The 20,714-nt window shown below is 41.6% G+C and overlaps 1 protein-coding gene across 1 annotated transcript; it reads right to left on the bottom strand.

Moving 5' to 3' along the window:
- Window positions 1–280: 280 nt before the first annotated feature.
- LOC124285868 (eukaryotic translation initiation factor 2D-like) lies at window positions 281–20,537 on the bottom strand. The gene is made up of 15 exons (XM_046722147.1): window positions 20,298–20,537; window positions 15,743–15,933; window positions 15,256–15,339; window positions 13,558–13,660; window positions 12,056–12,163; window positions 11,080–11,318; window positions 9,184–9,301; window positions 8,823–8,868; window positions 6,528–6,631; window positions 5,786–5,929; window positions 4,976–5,065; window positions 2,685–2,777; window positions 2,314–2,434; window positions 1,653–1,827; window positions 281–395 (listed from the first exon to the last, which is right to left on the bottom strand). Exons 2-15 carry the CDS (start codon window positions 15,867–15,869, stop codon window positions 328–330), a joined length of 1,620 nt encoding a protein of 539 aa, XP_046578103.1. The 5' UTR covers window positions 15,870–15,933; window positions 20,298–20,537; the 3' UTR covers window positions 281–327.
- Between the last annotated feature and the right edge of the window lie 177 nt (window positions 20,538–20,714).

Genomic DNA, 20,714 nt, shown 5'->3' on the forward strand with positions numbered 1-20,714 from the left:
ATACAGTTCTCTACACCGTTACTTCACAGGATCCTCATATTGCCTGTATTGTATTGTACTGTTAACATGTGGCAGCCATTTTGTAAGTTGTATCATGATTTGGAGCACCAATAGAATTACATCGTATTGTGAGGTATTTGTAAAGTTTATGATACTGAATTCTAAAGGTAGGCCATTGATTCAAAAGCTAAACTTCATTTCATATAGAATGGACAAATTTGAAAAGACCATATGGTTACCATGGTTACAAGTAATTAGTCAAAATGAACACAAATAGATGAAGTGCATAATTTAATCTCTTTATTCCATTACTAGTTATAAAATATATCATCTTCGTTTATTTTTTGGTGCTTTTTCCAGTCCTTGAACATACTTCCTTGGCACCTTGTATTTGTCTGAAACAAAATATGACAACTTCCATGACACAATACTGACAGGGCTGAGTAAAGGCTTCTTTGAACACAATTTCCAGTTATATATATCCACTTAATGTGGGAGAAAATTCCAAAATGATGTATGGGAAACATCAACCAATTTGATGAAACTAACAAGCATGGTGTACATTGTAATCAAACAGATCAGCTAAGGTGCTAAACTTGAAGCCAACTAAAAGATCCTGTACAGCTAAGACCCTCACTTTGACAAAATAACTCTCAACAATGACCTATCCATATCTCTTGTAGTAATAATACAAATATGTACAAATCTATATTAAAGAGCTTCACACAGGATTCACCATATCCTTCAATAAGTAAATATTTATAGTGCTAGCCAGAACCATCAAATCATTTTTAACCAAAGAATTTATGTTCTTAGTAAGCAATACCTATTCAAGCCAACTGACACAAGCCCCCACTTTTGATGACAGAGGCAAATTGCTGCCATAGGCTCCTTACAGTGGTGTCCCATTCACAGACCTCTGTGGCTGCCATAGTCACAGCTCCCCACTGTGCTATGCAGCCTACAACCATGCATGCAGCCTACAACCATGCACAGGGTTTTACATGACACATGATTCCTGCGTATTTGACGCAACAATTGTGTTAAAGACTCTCAAAATATTATCACACAAGTCAAGCTAGACGCAAGTTTTATGAGTGACCCTCAGAATTCAGTTCAATAAAAATCAATTTGATATGCAAACAATGATAGTTTTCATGAGATCTTCATTGATTTAGATATTTCTTTCAATTCATGTTAATAACTGTTTGTTACAGTGAATAAATCACAAGCCTGATTTTTTGTTCAGTATACTGGAGTTTGTTATGACTGAACTGAACTGTGAAAAATATACTGTGTTTATTAACTAACATATAAATGACAATACAACACAAAACAATAAAATTTTGATATACACACATAAATATCACACTGAAATTTTCATGACTCCCAAATATTGAAAATAACTCCCAAAAATATATACTGTGAATCATCATGACTCTTTTTCCAAAGTCTGTGTAAAACCCTGGATACATGGAATTGAACACAACTCACTGACCATTATATGTGTATGTGTGGCTGCTTGTACTAGCCCAGACTTAACCTGGTTTATAGTGACAGTGCTGGTTATGGCAGTGATGAGGCCAGGAGGATGAGGTGTCAAGTGCTGGGAAGGAGCATGTGGCTGGATGCCAAAGGGAGGTAACTCTCACCTAGCAGTAGGTCTGCAATGAAGGCAATCTGGTTTCCCTGCACCAACACTTGCATGCCCTTGTTCTTCTGGTGATGCGGTATCACGGACGAGCTACAGGACACACTCTTCTGGACGGTGTGGGCAAAAGCTGCTGGATCGATGCCAAAATCCTCCAGGTTGTCAACTATGGTTGCCTGCAACAGGGAATGATGAAATATTGTCAACCTCTAAGTGATGCTCAGAAGATATAGGTCCTAAATTGATGGATTCTCTCATCCTGAATTGTCAGAGAATAACAACCGGGGCAAATCGGGCACAGACTTCAAGGAATGCATTTCGGCACAATGAAACTGTTTTACTGTATGACTAGGAGCCATTTGTCCATTGTTACTTGGTGAGGGGAGATAATTTCAGCAATCAAGGTGATGTCAAATCATATAATGGGCGAGTGCCATTATCATGAATGAAAGTGGGAGGAAAAAGGTTAACATCTAACGCCACACAGCAATATTCCAACTATGTGGTATGCAAACAATAAAATCTTAACCAGGAAAACAGCCATTGTGAACAAACCATTCCTGATACAAAAGGCACAGCTAAGTTGGGATCCAGTCAAACCTGCAATCTTCACTTGGAGGGGAGAACAATGTACACAGGGCTAAAGATCTGCATCTAATTACTTTTTTATTGGATGCCCTCTGCTCCACGCTGAGTTTGATTGGCTCAATCTTTCCTTTCCTCAACACTGGAGGCTTGCCAGGAAACTCTAGCTGGAAAGCTGGCTGCATCCGGTCCACAACCCTAGGGAATAACAAGACAAGGGGTTGAATAACAAGTTCCCAAACATATTCCTTGTCATTCCAGGCAGTGTGACAACTAGTACTATTTTTCAAAATCTTTTGGTATGATATGACTGGTGATTGAACCCGAGTTCTGCTCCGGGAAGAAGATGCTCTGCCCATTAGACCACAGGGACAGTGTAGGTGTGTCAGGAAACAACAGCTGAATTGCCAAATGAAGCTTAAGTTAATCAGACTGGTGGTTCTCCTACCTAGAAAACAGGTCATCCCACTTGAGATGGGACAAGTCTCCTTCTTGCTTGGTCAGTAAAATGTGGGCAAGATCTGGATCCAGCAGGACATGACTGAAAATACATCGATGAAGATGACAGTACACAATCAAACCATTCAGTATCTGGTAATGGTGGCGTGTGGTCCTGAGCATAATGCTCAGGTCACAATCAGGTCAAGTTGAGCAATGTTGGGCAGAGACAATCCTTGGATGAGTGTTCGTGTTTGGCAGCTTGACTCCTGAGAGTTTCTAGGACTTCAGTCCTGCCCCACAACAAAGCAAATTACACCATACTTTCAGGCTCCCCATCCCCATTGTGTATAGCTGTATGCCATTGGTTTACAGATAAATAAAATTATCTACAGACTTAGTGTGGAATGTTATTGCAAAAAGAAACAAAAACATGATTTAGGTGAACTACTTGAGCTTAAAATCTCACATGACCTCCAATAATTAAGATCCTTGACTAGAACTTATGATGATAGCCGAAGGCCGGGTTCATTATACATGTGTCATTTCTGGTGTCCCCGCCGTGATATTGCTGGAATATTTAAGCGTAAAACTTCAGTCAGTCCTTGATGTCATTATAATTGAATATTTTAAGGCTTAGGCCTTTATGATAAATTGTTAACATATGTCCCATTATGAAACAATCAAAAATAATAAATTAATGTGAATTGTGAAATGGTCACTCAGATCAAGAGGCCAAATAAAAATTGGTCCATCTGAGGTAACTTAATTCCTCTAAAATGTCACATATGAAACCATTCAAGCCCACAAAACTTAGAGCATTTGGTAGAATATTTGGCTAGCCACTTATAGAGATACTTCCACTTGTAAAATGTTACATGACACCAACATAAATAAAAGTATATTTGGCACTTTCAGAGCATTTTGTTGCTATGAAATCAAGGGAGTCAACTCTGGATGACCCACTATATTGCAGAATCTGATCCATATTCTGAACCATATCGTGAGATTTACCGGTATATACTGGTTTACCAGTAATATTGCACAGCCCTACTGATAGCAGTATTTGGAGATGTATTTTTGACTCACTTTAACATGTGTACACACTAAAACTGACTGAAAAATGAGTATAACAATCGATCACCCAATCACAATTTTAATCTGGTTGAGGAAAACGGTTGGTTTGGGCATAGAAATTACTAAAGTACTGTCGGAAATAGAAAAAACAAACTGTTTTTAGACTGTTAATCTGTATCGCTAAAATTTACCCAATTGCAAATAGCATATGTCGAAATAACCCACATCAGCCTAACTGGGCGTTCAGTGGGGTTCAGCATGTGCTGCCTACAGGCACAAGGGGACATCTCAAAGATATTTTATGCTTTTTCATGTGTGTTGAATATGTCTCATCTATTGATCAACATCTTACGTGTCTTTCTTTCATAAAGTTTATGTTGAGATATGTAAACACAGAAAAGCTTAAATCAGCCATCGTATTAAATGTCTCAAAATATATAGGTAGCATGGCCACCCGAAGATCGACAGGACTGGATATTATTTGTAAATTGTTATGACATGCCGTTTACTTCCCCAGTTTAATTCCCCTAAAGGATTATCTTATCTCAGCTCATATCTCTATCCCCCAGCCCAACCCCAACCACACCTGGGACACCTGTCCTGGGTTTGCTTTTGAGAGGACTCTTCCTACCTGTTTCTTTTTATAGTGATAGTGAGACTCCATGGCAGCTTCATCCTTATTAGTTTCAGTTTTAAAGGTTTTGGTGGTTTTTTTCACGTCAGCTATCGTTTATAATGACTGACTGAGTTTGGTTTTACGCTGCTTTTAGCAATATTCCAGCAACATCACGGCAGGGGACACCAGAAATGGGCTTCACACATTGTGCCCATGTGGGGATTCGAACCCGGGTCTTCGGAGTGATGAGCCAACACTTTTAACCATTAGGCTACCCCACCGCCCCTTATAATGAAGCTAAGTCTAATTTCAAAATGGGCATTTAAAAAGTGTCCTTTGTAATACAATATCATCGCACACTAATTTGCATAAAGCCATGGTCTGTTCCAAATAAGTCTCTTTGGACTTAGATAAAAAACACATTGCTTATTTCTGCACTAATCTCTCCTCAGTAAAGTCCTTTTTCTATGTTTCCTATCTCCCTACCACTGAGACTGTAGTTAGGCCGAACTTAGTTTAACAGATATTTCACACTTTCACATATCAGCTACAAAATTGTAGATATAAATGCAAAAAACAGTTTTTTTCTATTTCCGACAGTACTTTACCTTTTCCTTTCTTCATCTTGTAGATTGTTTGCCTTGACATACTCTGTGACTTCCTTCCGCACATCAGGAGCTGACAAGGCATGGCTTTTACTGCAACACACATTCAGTAGTCTCTGAGTAACCATTTTCACAGTAACCATTTGAAATATTTATACATATAGCATGTTGTGACCCAAACTATGTGCGTATCATGACACAAAACATACAATGAGGGAGGGTGATCATAAAGAAAACTACTAGGGTTAGATCAACAGTAATATTTGTGTTATCTGCAACATTTCTTTATTCTAACCATTTTTACTTTTCTGTATTATTTGGGCAGGCTTGTCCAAAAATTTGACATTTGGGGAAAGTATAATCATCAGCATATATTCTTTACCAAAGAATCAATTAAACAAAGTTAACCTTTTTCTTTCTCTTAGCATTTTTTCCTCCATCCTTCACTTACCATTTTCCTTCCTAACTCCCTTCTTCCTGCACTTCCTCCTTCATCACCTCACCTCACCTCACCTCACCTCACCATTTCCTCCCTCCTTCACTTCTACTCTCCTCCCTTGCTTTCCCTCCATCATTCACTCTCTTCCTCCACCAGTCACTCTCTTCCTCCTCCACTAATTCCATCCTTCACTTCAACTCTCCTCCCTTACTTTGCCTCCTATACATACTCTTCCTCCATCATTCACTCTCTTCCTCCTTCACTAATTCCATCCTTCACTTCAACTCTCCCCCCTTACTTTGCCTCCTATACATACTCTGCCTCCACCAGTCTCTCTCTTCCTCCTTCCTACACACCCTTCCTCCATCACTTACTTGTATCCCTGACTCTTGAAGATGGGCAGCACAGCTGAGGTCACTGAGAACATCTCTGTAATCTTGGGGGGCTGGTATTCACCCTCCTGTCTTGCAGGTGCCGGTACCTCTGTCACTATATCAGGGACTTGTACATCCTTCAAGCTAAACCAAACCAGAACTAGTAGCCATGGCAACAGCTGTTATATGTACCTTCTAATTTGACAACATTAAAACAGTGTACAGAGTACCTTCTGAAAAAAATATTTATGATTTCAAACATCTAAAAATTCACACTTGTACTTAGTGAAAAAGGTAAAGTAACAAATATTCGATTTACACCTCAAGTAAAGCCCAGACTAGACCACCTTAGTGGGTGATATAATGAGCAATATCTCATAGCATCAGGGTACAATTTACACACAATTAACCAAGTTAAGAGTGAGTGAGTGAGTTTAGTTTTACACTGTTTTTAGCAATATTCCAGCAATATCACAGCTGGGGACGCCAGAAGTGGGCTTCACACATTGTACCCATGTGGGGAATCAAACCTGGGTCCTCAGCATAAAGAGTGAACGCTTTAACCACTAGGCTACCCCATCGCCAAAGTTAAGAAGACTGACCACCAATCCACATATTAGGATACATATGACAAATTCCTATCAGAAACACTGCAGGGTCTTTCAAACAAGTTCAGAACAGCATACTACACTGACTGAAATAACGGCCCAAGCCTGTTAACAGTCATAATGGTGCTACTTACCCAGGATGAGACTTGTCTATCTCCACTATGCTGTCAGCTCCCTTGGACAACTCCTTCGTCTTCAACAGACCCTGCTTCTGCATATGTTGCAGGAACTTGGACAACTGGAACAAGAGCCTATAGTGTCAGCTTCAAGACATCTTCAGATATTACAGGACATACAACTATCACCACGCCATGATAGTAGACCCACACGACTATCGCCACGCCATGATAGTAGACCCACACGACTATCGCCACGCCATGATAGTAGACCCACACGACTATCGCCACGCCATGATAGTAGACCAACACGACTATCACCACGCCATGATAGTAGACCCACACGACTATCGCCACGCCATGATAGTAGACCCACACGACTATCGCCATGTCTTGATAGTAAGGACACATCACATTCAACATGAGTATGTCTCCCAGGACAGTCATGTGAGAAAATCAAATAACAGCTAACGAGACCAACATTGGTATATCCCACAATAACACAGGGGTGGATACAGCTTTTTGAGAAAGGGGGGTTGTACAGTTTATTTTCACTCGTTTTCACGAGAGTTTAAATGGTCATTTAATAAACCTTCTGGACAAAAGGGGGTGCGTACCCATGCAAAAAAAACACAAAAAAACACCACACCCCAATCCAGTGATCAACAGCATGAGCATCGATCTATGCAAGTGGGATACGGTGACATGTGTCAACCAAGTCAGCGAGCCTGAACAGTCAATCCCGTTAGTCGCCTTTTACAACAAGCATGGGTTACTGAAGATCAATTCTAACCCGGATCTTCACTGGTCTATGGAGTTAAGAGATAATAAAATCACAACCAGTTATCTGTCCCGATAAATATTTATCACACATAAGGCCTCCAAATAGAATCATGCTATATGGTTCTAACAATGATTATTATTTTTCAAACTTATTCAGACCAAGGCCTTATTGAGTGCAGTTTCGACATCTCACTGTTGAATTTTCTGGAATTGCTGCGAAAGGGTTTAGATGGCTCTTTGTTGTTCGACACAACATTCATCAATATTCCAGCTACATGGCAGCAGTTTGGAACTAGTGAATGAGTGAGTTACGTTTTACGTCGCTTTTTGTGGGAAATCGAAATGAGCGAACACTTTAACCACTAGGCTTCCCCATCGCCCCTGGTCGTGCATTAATCAAGACTGGATCAAACCATCTAGTGATTGACATCATGAGTATCATACAACACGTGTTTGCCACTGATATGGCAATGTCCCCCCGCCGCTAAAGAATGGAAAATCTATATTTACTACTTTTTATTTTTGGGTCAAATACAAGATGCCTGAAATGACTGGTGTCTGCATAATCACCCAATGTAGGCTGTCAACATACTTGAAACAGTGGGTGCAATGTTTTATGAGATATCCGCTTTAAAAAGCGGTCAAAGTATTGTGGTGACCTTGAAGATAAGGTCAAGGTCACCCAAATAGACTGGTGTCTGTGTAATACTCCAATGTATGCTGTCACCAAATTTGAAGACATTGGGTACAACATTTCATGAGATATCGCGTTAACAAGAGTTAAAAGTGTGAAAAGTGTCGTGGTGACCTTGAAGATAAGGTCAAGGTCACCCAAATCGTCTGGTGTCTGCGTAATCCCCCAATGTAGGCTGTCACCAAATTTGAAGACACTGGGTACAACAGTCCATGAGATATCATGTTAACAGTTTGAAAAGTGGTCAGTGTCGTGGTGACCTTGAAAATAAGGTCAAGGTCATGCAAATCGACTGGTGTCTGCGTAATCCCCCAATGTAGGCTGTCACCAAATTTGAAGACACTGGGGACAACAGTCCATGAGATATCATGTTAACAGTTTGAAAAGTGGTCAGTGTCGTGGTGACCTTGAAAATAAGGTCAAGGTCATGCAAATCGACTGGTGTCTGCGTAATCCCCAAATGTAGGCTGACACTAAATTTGAAGACATTGGGTACAACAGTTCATGAGATATCGCGTTAACAAGAATCGGGACATACGTACGTACGGACGGACGGACGCTGCTGAATACATAGTACCCCGTTCCGCTGCGGCGGGGGACAACAACAGCATCAACCAAGTCAGCGACCATGACCACGCAATCCCTTTTCATTGTCTCAAACATAAATTAAACAAACACAGCTCTGTCCTTGTCTCATTTTTTAGGTCAAAGCAAAAGGCCAGAAATACAAAACTTTTTTCCAAATATGGGACAGATATAAATCTAGAAAAGGAACTGATACTGCTCCTAACTTTTTTTAATCTGATATTGTATCACACACATATGAAATCCTTTACCTTTTTAAAACTTGACTTTTTCACATCAAGAGACTGACCAGCTGGACTGTAACAAGAAATATTTAGTGTAGAAAGTTCATCACACTATCAAATTGATTTGTTTCAATTACTTTACTGCATCAAACAGAATCAGTAATGATCTATAATGGCATAACACAAAGTCTTCACAGAAATTCTGCAAATGAAAACAACGTAAATCCAAACTTTCTCAGCAATATTCTTGCCCATAAATAATTGAGTCTAGGTCATAAAAAACAGTGATTGATATTCTGAACAACAATACTTGCTGCCAGTGTTCATTGACACAAAATCAACCAAATAACCAAGTGGCCAACAACAAGAAAGCAAAACAAATACTCACCAAAATGGCTGCATGAAGTTTTTGAAGAAGGCACTGGTTAACAAAGGGAGGTCACTCTTCTTGACTTTAGACTTCAGGGCACAAAGGCAACAAGTTCTTAATCGTTCATCCATTACCTCTACAAAATAACATGGGTAAAAACATGCCTTATTGTTTGTTTAGCTGAGGTCAATCTTTTTCCTTTTTTCACTGTCTTTTGCAAAGAAATGTGGCCACCATGACAAAGGTGAGGGTACTGTGGAATGATATTTGTGGTACATTTTGAGTGAGAGAGTGAGTGAGTGAGTGAGGGGGTGAGTGGGGGAAGCGAGGGGAGGGCTGAGGAAGGCAGGTCACATGAGTCTACCAAGGAGTGAAACACTCAAACACAAGTCTAGTATTGACAAACCTAGAAACATAATCAAGATAAACAGGGATTCGAACCCACAATTTCTAGTGAGCCAAAGAAACACAACTGCACAACGAATAAATGCACCTCAGACAATGGATCACCTGTGATGCCCATGAGTGCAGCACTTTTAGCAATATTCAAGCAATATCAAGGCATGGACACCAGAAAAGGGCTTCACACACTGTGCCCATGTGGGGAATCGAACCCGGGTCTTCGGCGTGCCGAGTGTCGCCTCAACCACTAGGCTACCCCACCACCCCCTGCTGCCAATAAATTACCGGTAGTGAGTGACAGTTACACTTGCATCACAGTGTGTCACTTTGATATGGAATGAAATAGGGAAACAGGTTGCAGACATTGCTACTAAACCCGCGTGTTTGAATATAGTGCTGATAAGCTACGAAACATACCAGGTCAAATCAGAGATACAACCCCACAATGCCAGGTTCCCAGCACACCTGGACAGATGCAACTCTGCACAGCAAATTGCAGCATGTTAGGAGACTTAGCCATCTATGCCTTAGATCAGTCCATACAATCAATGTCTGGTGAGGGCAGGATTAATGAAAGAGCATACATACAGGGGGTATAATATAACAGTGGTGGTTTGACAAGAAGAGATATCTGGAATAATGAGGAGTATTTGGATGTCTAACAAAATGTTCATGATTCTGGGAGGTGACAGGAACAGCCAAAGTAAACTTAGGCTCAGTATTATTCGTTACACTGCTATACTGAGTCTAACAAACCCCAAGAGAAAGTCGCGTCAGCTAACCTTTTGAATTGACCAGTCAGAACACAGCTTACCAAATCACTAAAGTTAACGTTCGCACATACCGTTGGAACTTTTACCTCGAAAACGTATGCTATTTTCCGCAAGATCGCTTCCATGTGATACGCATGGAGAACAACATTATTCACAACAGTGAGTAAACAGTCGCTGAAAATAGCGTTTTTGTAAATATTCCAGGATGTCATCTTATGGAAATATAAGCTAATAGTAACAATGTCATCAGAAACCTCTAAGCGTATATACTGTAGGTCAAATATCTGTCTTTAATGTGGATTTTCGTTCGTTGAGAGGTCAGTGTGAGCGACTGGGGAAAAGAACATTTTGAAAAAGTCCTGCCGAACACTAAATAGTAGCTGTTGCCTTGATTCAACCTGTTCGGCCGTTCGTGTTTCATTGGACAGTCATAGGTCGCTCAAAGGTTAGCTGACACGACCTTCTACTAGGGTTCGTTAGACTCAGTATAGCAGTGTAATAAATAATACTGAGCCTGAGTTTACTTAGACTGCAGGAACAGTGTAAAGGGGTTTAAATCTAAAACATATAAAGTCAATCTGGCAGATGAAAGGGATACATTGGTAAATGAATAGAACAAATGAGGGGCCAGTTATATTTGTACAGTAATAAAGTGAATATGTTAGTTGATAGTAGCAGCAAGCTGCATGTGTTTTCTAGGACTGTTTGAGAATATTTTTCTGCATGATGTTTTCCCCACCTACTGAGTCCCTTGACTCTTCTTCCATGCCGCCCGTTGCTCCACCAGAGTTGTCTCCTCCTGGTTCAGGGTCACAGTTGTCTAAAGTGAGATCCTCCACTCCCTGAGCTACCTCAGCAGTCTGAGACACTGATGCTTCCTCTGCTTCACCATCACTGTCATCTTGCTGGGCTTCTCCCAGCAGCTCCGTAAACACATCATCTCCTAGGTCTGGGGGACTGGACTGATCACCAAACTCCCTGAATTTCAGAAAAAAAGGGATATAATCAATGTAAAGGGTTATTGCCACTTTGAATAATATTCATTTAATGTGGGGAAAACATCTGAAGAGACACAGGTTGTAGATGTACAGAGGTTGTAAAGTATGGTAAGGGCTTCAGTCTTTCACCCTCAATACAAACTGTGAGCATAAATATGATGAATGTTATGATGACTGTCATGATGGTATACTAAGCATGCTAAGGGACCGTTCATAATTTATGGCTAGGGGGGGTGATGATGAATTTTTAATTTTTTTATTTATTTATTTATATTATTTTATTTTTATTTTTTTTATTGGGGGCTCACCCATTTTGTTCTGGGGATGTAGGGGGTCAGCAATTTTGTACATCAAAATATTTTTAAATTATGCTTAAAACTTATGGGAGGGGAGGGGGTCTCATTGATTTTGTACATGACATGGAGGGGGGTCACTTACTTTGTACATAAATTTTAGGGGGGTCATTCACATTGTACATGCTTCTCCATTAAAATCATCATCACCCCCCCTAGCCATAAATTATGAATGGTCCCTAAGGTGCGAACCCCACCCTAACAGCTCATCTACACAGCTTATACATAAAAAAAATGTGTGAGCTAAATCTCAGTCTCCATACATCTTACAAGCTCGTTCTGAATAGAGCTTACTGTAAACTTACTTAATTGCAACCTCTATCTGTATACATGTTACTTATCTCTATCTGGATATGCTACTTACCACAACTGGTCTCCCAGGATGTGAACAATCTCAACACCCTTGCCCCTCATAGCCGACAAGTACATGTCTTCCCCTGACAGACAAGCGTTCCCCACCGCAACAGGGGCCCTGAAATAATATGGCAGCCAGAATTAAATAATTAATGAACAAGGCGCAGACGTGTGAAAACATGTATTACCATATATCTATCAATAACATGGACCATTTTGCAAATACAATACTGGCTGTCGGCATATGTCCATATTGACCGCCCGGACCGAAAATGCATATCAGCCATATCAGCCCAAGGGCCGAAAATCCATATCAGCTATATTGCCCATCTGCTAAACTGGTACAGAATGAATACATGCAGATGCGCAAAAACTTCAATAGACTGAGCCTAGTTTATTTTAATGTTAAGTCCCTTGATGTGGTATGTGATAAAAAGGTTATGATATGACAGTTTCCCTTTCGTCAGTCATATCAGCCCTCGACTACAATATCAGCCAGGACCTCAGGCTGATATGACTGAGAAAGGAAAACTATCATGTAATAACCTCTTAGTCTATGATCACAGTCCACATGCACTGCACTTTTCCAAGCTGTACATCAAAAAGCCAAGTTCACAAAGGCTTGGCAGGCCAGGTTTAGTTGTTTGTGCCTTGTTTTCATAAAGACGGGAGTTGGGTTAACACATCCAGTGACTGCGAGGCCATGTGCATGTGTGGCCTAAGTACTACTGTTTGCCTCCTGATGATCGCATCCATGAAGATCCAGGTTAGAATTGATCTTCAGTAACCCATGCTTGTCATAAGAGGCGACTAGCAGGATCGGGTGGTCAGGCTCACTGACTTGGTTGACACGTCATTGGTTCCCAATTGCTTAGAATGATGCTCATGCTGTTGATCACTGGATTGTCTGGTCTCGATTGTTAACAGACTGCCACCATATAGCTGGAATATTGCCGAGTGCGGCGTAAAACTAAACTCACTCACTCACTCACTCCTGATGATTGCTACAGGAGTCTCAACCTGGAAACTTGTGAGCAGATTGTGTAAGATAGTTCTGTTTTCTGTTCTGCTGGTGCTAATGCTTATGTATGTTTAGGGAACATGGTCTTATAGCATTTTGTCTATCATCTTAGATTACATGTATCTATAGATTAATTTGACCAGGCCAAGTGCCTGTGTTTTTCTTTTCAAAGTGCACTAATGTAGTCATGCTTTCATTTACTTCCCGAGAGGTAATTTCTGACCATGTGCCTTTGAATCTGTACAGTAGGCTAACAAAGTCTTACTTACATCATTTACTCACTCAATGAGAGATATTCAGTGTCCCTTGGTTCTGGAAGCAATTATTGGATCACAAAGTGTAATTGTACTCACCCAAGTAGTGATAGGTTGTTGGTCTTTTTAACACCCTGTGAATGATTTGTAATTAGGCCCTAATTACCCCACATTTTTATTTTGTCTGTAACACACACAACTGTTCTTATTTTGTCTGTAATGTACATAACTGGTTACCTGTTGCCAACTAAGCTGACAGCACACATGGCTCCCTTGGCCATCTTCCCAAATGTTGAAAGAGTTACCTGCCCTTTGACTACAACGCCTGGCAACATCAAATCTACAAAAAAGCATGAAAAAAAAACATAAAGAAAATCACCATACCCACTTTTATCAATCTTCCAACTGCAACTGGAATAACTAATTGTATACAGTATTCCCAATAATTATTGAGAAAATCTTTGTTTCCTAATACTGATAATAGAATTTTAAAATAGGTGTTACATTAAGTAGTGAGGTACTATACATGGGAGGAAACTCTTGTAGGCTTAAGAATGAACCTTACTACACCAAGAGTTATCTCCCCTGGTAATGCAGATGGCATTCTTTGTTGACATGGCAGATTTAACAGCAGAAGAGAAAGGAAAGCTGGTTCTAGATGATTTTGAAAGGGGTGTGACTAATGCAGAGAGTTAGCTTGTAGACATGACATTCCTCTGTCTGCATCATACAAAATTTGAAGAATAATCAGTCAGGAGTTAGGATTGAGCAAAAGACAGGGGGCAGGGAGGTCAAGGAAGTTCAGTACTATGGATTGCCGGGGACTTGGTCAGATTGTGAGTAGGGGGAAAATGAAAAGCGTTGAGAATATCAGAAATGAGATGATTAATAGAGGACGTCCTCAGTTATGTAATGAAACCCTTAGACAAGATTTACAAAGACTTAACTGGGTGAAAACACACGGAATTCCCGCACCATTGATGAAAGATGCACAAAAAGAAAGACATTTAAACTGGTGTACGGCTCACGAAAATCAAGATTGGGATAATGTTTTCTTTTCTGATGAAAGTTCTGTCTGGCTTTTTCCAAACTGTGAAATTGGACAAAAAATACCGTGAAACCCATCTACCAATACCAAAAACATAGCCTGAAATTTCATATGTGGGGTGGGATATCATCACGTGGAGTGACGCGGTTGTGTATTTTCATTGGAAATTTGACAAAGGAACGATATGTTGACATCTTAAATGATCACCTCCTTCCAGCAGCCCAAACACTGTATGAAGACAACTGGATTTTCCAGCATGATAACAACACAAAACACAGAGAAGTGGTTGTTGCACGAAAATGTTCAAGTTTTGGACCGGCCCAGCTATAGCTCAGATCTTAACCCTATTGAGAATGTGGGGGGACTAATGAAGGACAAAATAAACCAAAAGGACTTAGAAATATTGAGGATATGAAGAAAGAAGTGGTCGAATATTGGGATACGCTGTCACACTGATTGACAACCGAGATCTATCTGTGATATAACAGGTCTTCATTCAACCAAAAAATTAACATACTAAGTTATCATGTTGTTTTACAAATAATGTATGATTTTTTTTTACTTTTCATATACAGTGGATTAAACTTCAAGATGTGAAATCTGATCATAAAGAACAAATACCATTCTCTTTCCCTTTATTAGTCCTGTAAATGTTACAAGTGAAACAATAATCTTTAGCAAAAACATGAAAACCAAAACATATTTGTACCATTAAATACAACCATGAAAACAGGACCCCAAGTTCTAAGAATTAATTTAATTTTTTGTAACATCTACCAAGAACCTTGAGCTGAATACTTGCCTCTTAGAACACCCAGACATATATTTATTAGTGTGGTGTTATCACAATAATCAGGAAGCATGTTACCATGGTTACAGTGTCTTACCTGCCCCTCCTGCCAGTTTCTTGAACACTGGTGGCCATGTTGTGAACAGAGGCAGGAAGTCAGGATACTTCCACATCGTGTAAACTAAACATAAATCATTACAGGATGAGCTAGTAAAACACCCACAAAATGCTTTTAACTTTCCATTATAAACAAAAACAGCAGAATACACTAACAGTAACTTATCCTAATAGTAACATCACAATAAGAAGAAATATTCACTTTTCATTCTTTCTTTCATTTTATCTCATTTCATAAGTGAGTGAGCGATTTTAGTTTTACACCACTTCTAGCAATATTCAAGCAATAGCACACCGCGGGACACCAGAAATGGGCTTCAAATTGTACTCATTTGGGGAATCGAACCTGGGTCTTCGGCGTGACGAGCGAATGCTTTAACCACTAGGCTACCCCACTGCCCCCTCTCATTTCATGGTTCAGCATGTTCAAGTATGAGTGATAGTTGCAGGAGAAGAGATCAAAGTACCTGTTGGGTAGATCTTGCCATACAGATCAAAGAAGATGGGGTTCTTCTGAACACAATAGACTACAGCTGTTTGTCCACCATGGGTGCTGATTTTAGCCATCGACATTTCCTCTTTCTGAGGAACCATGGCTGTCAGGTCATCAGATGAGAGGCTTGGATATAGCTTACCTAGATCAGCCCTCAGCCGTTTCCTGAGAGATAAATCAGTAACCTTATTTCAGTCTTCAGTGGACAATAATCCATACCTTACCAGCGTAACCAGTAGAGATATAGCATATCTTAGAAGGTAATGCCATATCCTTGATTACAATATACCTACAAATACTTTCCTGATCTGTTTTATATCATGAATATCAGTCTCAATAGGCAATGATAGGACACATGTATTTAGCTAAACCTGTATAGGTTTCCAATTCTTTGAAGAGAATCTTCCTTGGGGTACATATATGCATTTTCTGCGACTGAAAATGTCATGTGACAGTTGTAACAATGTTTTAATAAAAGATTGTACAATAAATGAAAAAGCCTTTTTATCTACTATACGGCCCCCCACCACGTGGAGTTACCTCCCTTACTACGCATGCGTGGCCAACCAGTTAAGCACCCTAGCCCAAATCATCATTCCTTCTGCTGACAAACCGTCAGTGAACAGAATTGCGGGGAGGTGGGCAGCCCTACCCAAAGGAAGATTCTCTTCAAAGAATTGGAAACTTCTACAGGTTTAGCTAATTCTTTTTCATAGAGATCTTCCTTGGGGTACATATATGCATAAACACAGACTCCCAAAGACAGAAGGCTAGGGAGGTGGGAATTCTGTTAAGTACAATAAAATTAGCGATATCATAAACGAAGCATGTTACTTACGCTAAAAACACTCACACTCACCCACAGCTCGAAGAGAGGCATGATGGGAGGTGATCCGAAAGGGAGGAAATGTACACAGTTCCGATCATAACAGTGAAATGCACTAGATCACAAGTAGTGATCAAAAACGCCCCGCCCACATAGTGAAAAATTAGCGTAGAGCACCGAAAGGGCATGCACATAACAATACAGTCAACTCCGACAGGAGATAAACTGTAATGAGTAAAATCAAGCCTTCAGTGGATAGTCGATCAGAGCAATCGAACGCAGAACCAAACCAATGATCCGAGACTCACTCGGTCAGGGTGGCAGGACACTGTCCACTGGAGAGAACAGACCGACCAAACCATGCTCGATCGGCTCCAAATAGCGGCGACAGCAAATGCTTCAATGGGCAGTGCAGCTACAAAAGCTTTCGAGGTAGCCACTGCCCTAACTGAGTGAGCCTTCAACCCTTCAGGGGGAAGCTTACCCTTAGCCTGATAAGCTGCACAAATGACAGAAACATGCCAGCGAGAGATAGTTTGTTTACTGGTAGGAACCCAAGCCTTCCCGACACCGTAACAGCAGAACAGCTGGTACCCGTACGGATACCCTGCGTTCTTTTGAGATAGACCCTGAGGGTCTTATGGACATCCAACAGGTGAGCCCATGTAGGAGTGGTCCCCGATGTAGAAGGCTGGGTAAGAGTAGGAAGATCAATAGGAGCTGTCACATGGAAAGCGTGATCGATCTTCTGGGAGGCGAATACTGATATGATCGGGGTGAAAAACCGTCAGTGCCGGATCAGATGACATCACGTGAATATCACCGACCCTTCTACCGGATGTCACCACCACAAGAAAGGCTGTTTTCCCCGTTAACAACTGAAGGGACGTGGACAACCACAGCCTGCGCGTACCCATTACTGCGCACATCACCTGGGATGCTGCAGATCAAAAAGAATCCCGTGTCAGGCGGGCCTGAACTTCAGTAAGCTGCCGGAGCAACACAGCATTCGACGAAACGTTGCCAGTGTGAGCATCCGATTCCAGGACGGATCTCTGTAAAGACAGATACGCCCCACGAACCACCACCCTAATCTGTTGAATGGCATTACGGAATACCTCCTCATAGCTCCTGTAAGCCGCATGCAGAGGGGCATGCAGAGGGGCCCCCAACTGGGGAAAAGGCGGAACCAGCCAACAGTGTTTAGCCGCCGGAGCAGTAAGCGAGGAAGCCGAGCCTCCCCCGAGGGTCACTGAAGTTAACACACACTCGTCCACCACCGGTATGCGGAAAAGAGAGTCATCCCCTAATTGGTATCTCTTAACAAGCTCAGGCAGATCGAGCGGAGCCGAGATACAATGAGTAAGGGGTCGAACACATCCTGCACCAATGATGGGAGCACGCGGAGCCAAGTCTGGGTAGGCTGCCAATGGGCAAAAGCCTCCCCCAGAAGGCGGAACTCAGCCGAGCCCTGTTGAGGGAGGACCAGTGCTATGCGCTGGCGCACCTCCCGTAAGGCCGATGAAAAACGGAAAGTTCCCTCGGGTTCCTCTGCATCCCCGACCTCCATCGACTCAGCCTCTGAACCCAAGCCAGAGTCCCGATCCTCCCGGAGCGAGGACACAACCACCGACCCAGTCGAAGACTGACCTGAGGACGCCAGGGGAAAGAGAGAACCAGAGAAACTCTCCATCCTGGTCGCCACACATGGAACAGGGCCTCGGTCCCTAGACTCAGAGAGGTCCACCGGCGGAACAGTGGCCTCAGCTCTCAAGGGTGAAGCTCGAGGGATCGGAGCCGCCAGCACTCCGGGGATACTCAGCGGACCACAAGCCAGGACGGCTAAAGGGACTGGGCATGCACCCTCACAATACGTCAGAGCCGAGACAGCCGGACCCGAAGCCAGAGGCAAAGGATCGACGGCAAGCTCCAGGCTCGGGATCTAACTAGGTATGGTGATCCCGCACCAGAACTCTCCGCCCTACCCCCCCCGAGTCGGCAAGGAGCTCCTGATGGAGCCCTTCAACCGAATTGTGGAGGAGAGACTTCATCGAGTCCATGTGCTGTTGAAACAAAAGATTGATAATGGACGTATCAAAAGAAGGCATATCACTAGCAGGAGGGGTAGAAACAGACGCAGGTTTATCCTGAGTACTTTTTGACCTATGCTTAGTTTTCTTAGCTTTGGATGGAGGGACCCCCGCCTCACGCTCTCTCAGTATCTCTAAGCCCGCACGTGTTACACGTAGCGTGACAGCAGAAGGAATGATGATTTGGGCTACGGTGCTTACCTGGTTGGCCACTGATGCGTGGTAAGGGAGGTAACTCCATGTGGTGGGGGGTCGTATAGTAAATAAAAAAGCTTTTTCATTTATTGTACAGTCTTTTATTAAAACATTGTTACAACTGTCACATGACATTTTCAGTCGCGGAAAATGCATATATGTACCCCAAGGAAGATCTCTATGAAAGAGAATCAACAGTCACCATAATATACTGGTATGGTATATATACGGAAAGCCATTAAAAATGCAATTTGACATTCATACTTTCTTTACTCACACTGATTTCAACATATATAAACCTAACTGGCAGATATGTTTTAAGTGAACATCTGTGAATAATTTCATCTGAAAATGTCCAGTCAACAACAACATCAGTGACGCAACAACGACATCACACAAAGGAGGGGTCACTTGCAGTCAATATCGTGTGTGTCCATCGTGTGCTGCAAGACATGCTCGCAGTCTTTGGGGCATTGAAAGACACACATTTCTCAGGAACAGCTGTTGGATGGTCTGCAGCCTCTGATGGTCTGTGGTCTGATCATGACACCACCCCCTCCAAAACGCATCATGTTCAAGGACACAGTTTGGCGCAAGTCTTTCTCCTTTACGTCGATAAATCTGTTGACGTCCATCTGCAAAGGATAAGTTAAACCTGGATTCATCTGAAAAAATGACATCTGGCCATGTCCTGTTGCCAAGATTGGCCCCATTTGCTGACCATCGCTGTCTGGCAAGTCTGTGGCGATGCAATAAAGTTGGACCACGGTACGGGTGATGACACCGGATGTTGAAGGCAGCAAGGCGTCCTTGCACCTTTTGGGCGCTGAAATGACGTTGACTTGTCCCAATTGTCCTCCTTGCCTAATCCATCAGCTGTTTGGAACCGATTTCGCAAGTGTGAAACTCGGATATTGCGGTTTTGTCAAGCTGTTATCACAGGTGGTGCACCAGGTCGCGGACGATCAGCAACACTTCCAGGTTAGAAATAGAACTGACTAACCCCCATGCTTTGCTTGTTTTTTTGAAAGAACATCAATCAGACCTTGGGGACTGGTCATACTTTATGGCTAGGGGGGATGATGATATGATGATGATTTGAAGAGGGTGGTGACATTTGTGTGTGTGTTCATTCACACTGTACATGCTTCTTCATAATAATCATCTACTCCCCCCCCCCCTTCCCCAATAATTTGTAAGCATAATTTATGCACTAGATTGCTGCACTAGATATGTAGTATAATTAACAAATGTACTGGGCATGAAATTTTAGGGTGCTTACTGAGAGTCGAAGAGAGAAGCAGTTTAAGGTGCAAAATTGAAATAGGATGTCATGCCCGCTGATGGCATATTGTGCCCAGGTAACACAGCATGCACTAACATAGGCTACAACATACTGTCTATAAAATTAGGTTTACCTGTCAGAGCCTTTGATGGCAGTCTGTGTTTTCACTCGAAATGGTTTTTTGAAACATATTGGCAATCTACACGACAATTATATCGAACATAAATGAAACAAAACACTGTATGCAGTATAAAGAAATAAGATAACTCTGTGAAGTGTTGTCTTAAGGAAAACAAGCAATCTGGATGTTATAGTAGCCGTTAAAACAACATATTTACAAATTTTGACAGATCATTTCACGAAAACGTGCGGTTTCCGGTTTCTTCGAATACGATAGTTGTAAACATTGATTTACACATTCGCATAACAAAATTATGTCCATTGTTATTGTCATTCACATTTAGGCCACCTCTTTAAGAGACAAATGGCCATGTACGAATAATATCAGTAAAAGGCCGCGAGTTTAATGTCGTAAAATATATTATGAACC

Source organism: Haliotis rubra, unplaced genomic scaffold, assembly GCF_003918875.1.
Source record: "Haliotis rubra isolate DU_JTF1 unplaced genomic scaffold, ASM391887v1 Scf37, whole genome shotgun sequence".
NCBI lineage: Eukaryota > Metazoa > Mollusca > Gastropoda > Lepetellida > Haliotidae > Haliotis > Haliotis rubra.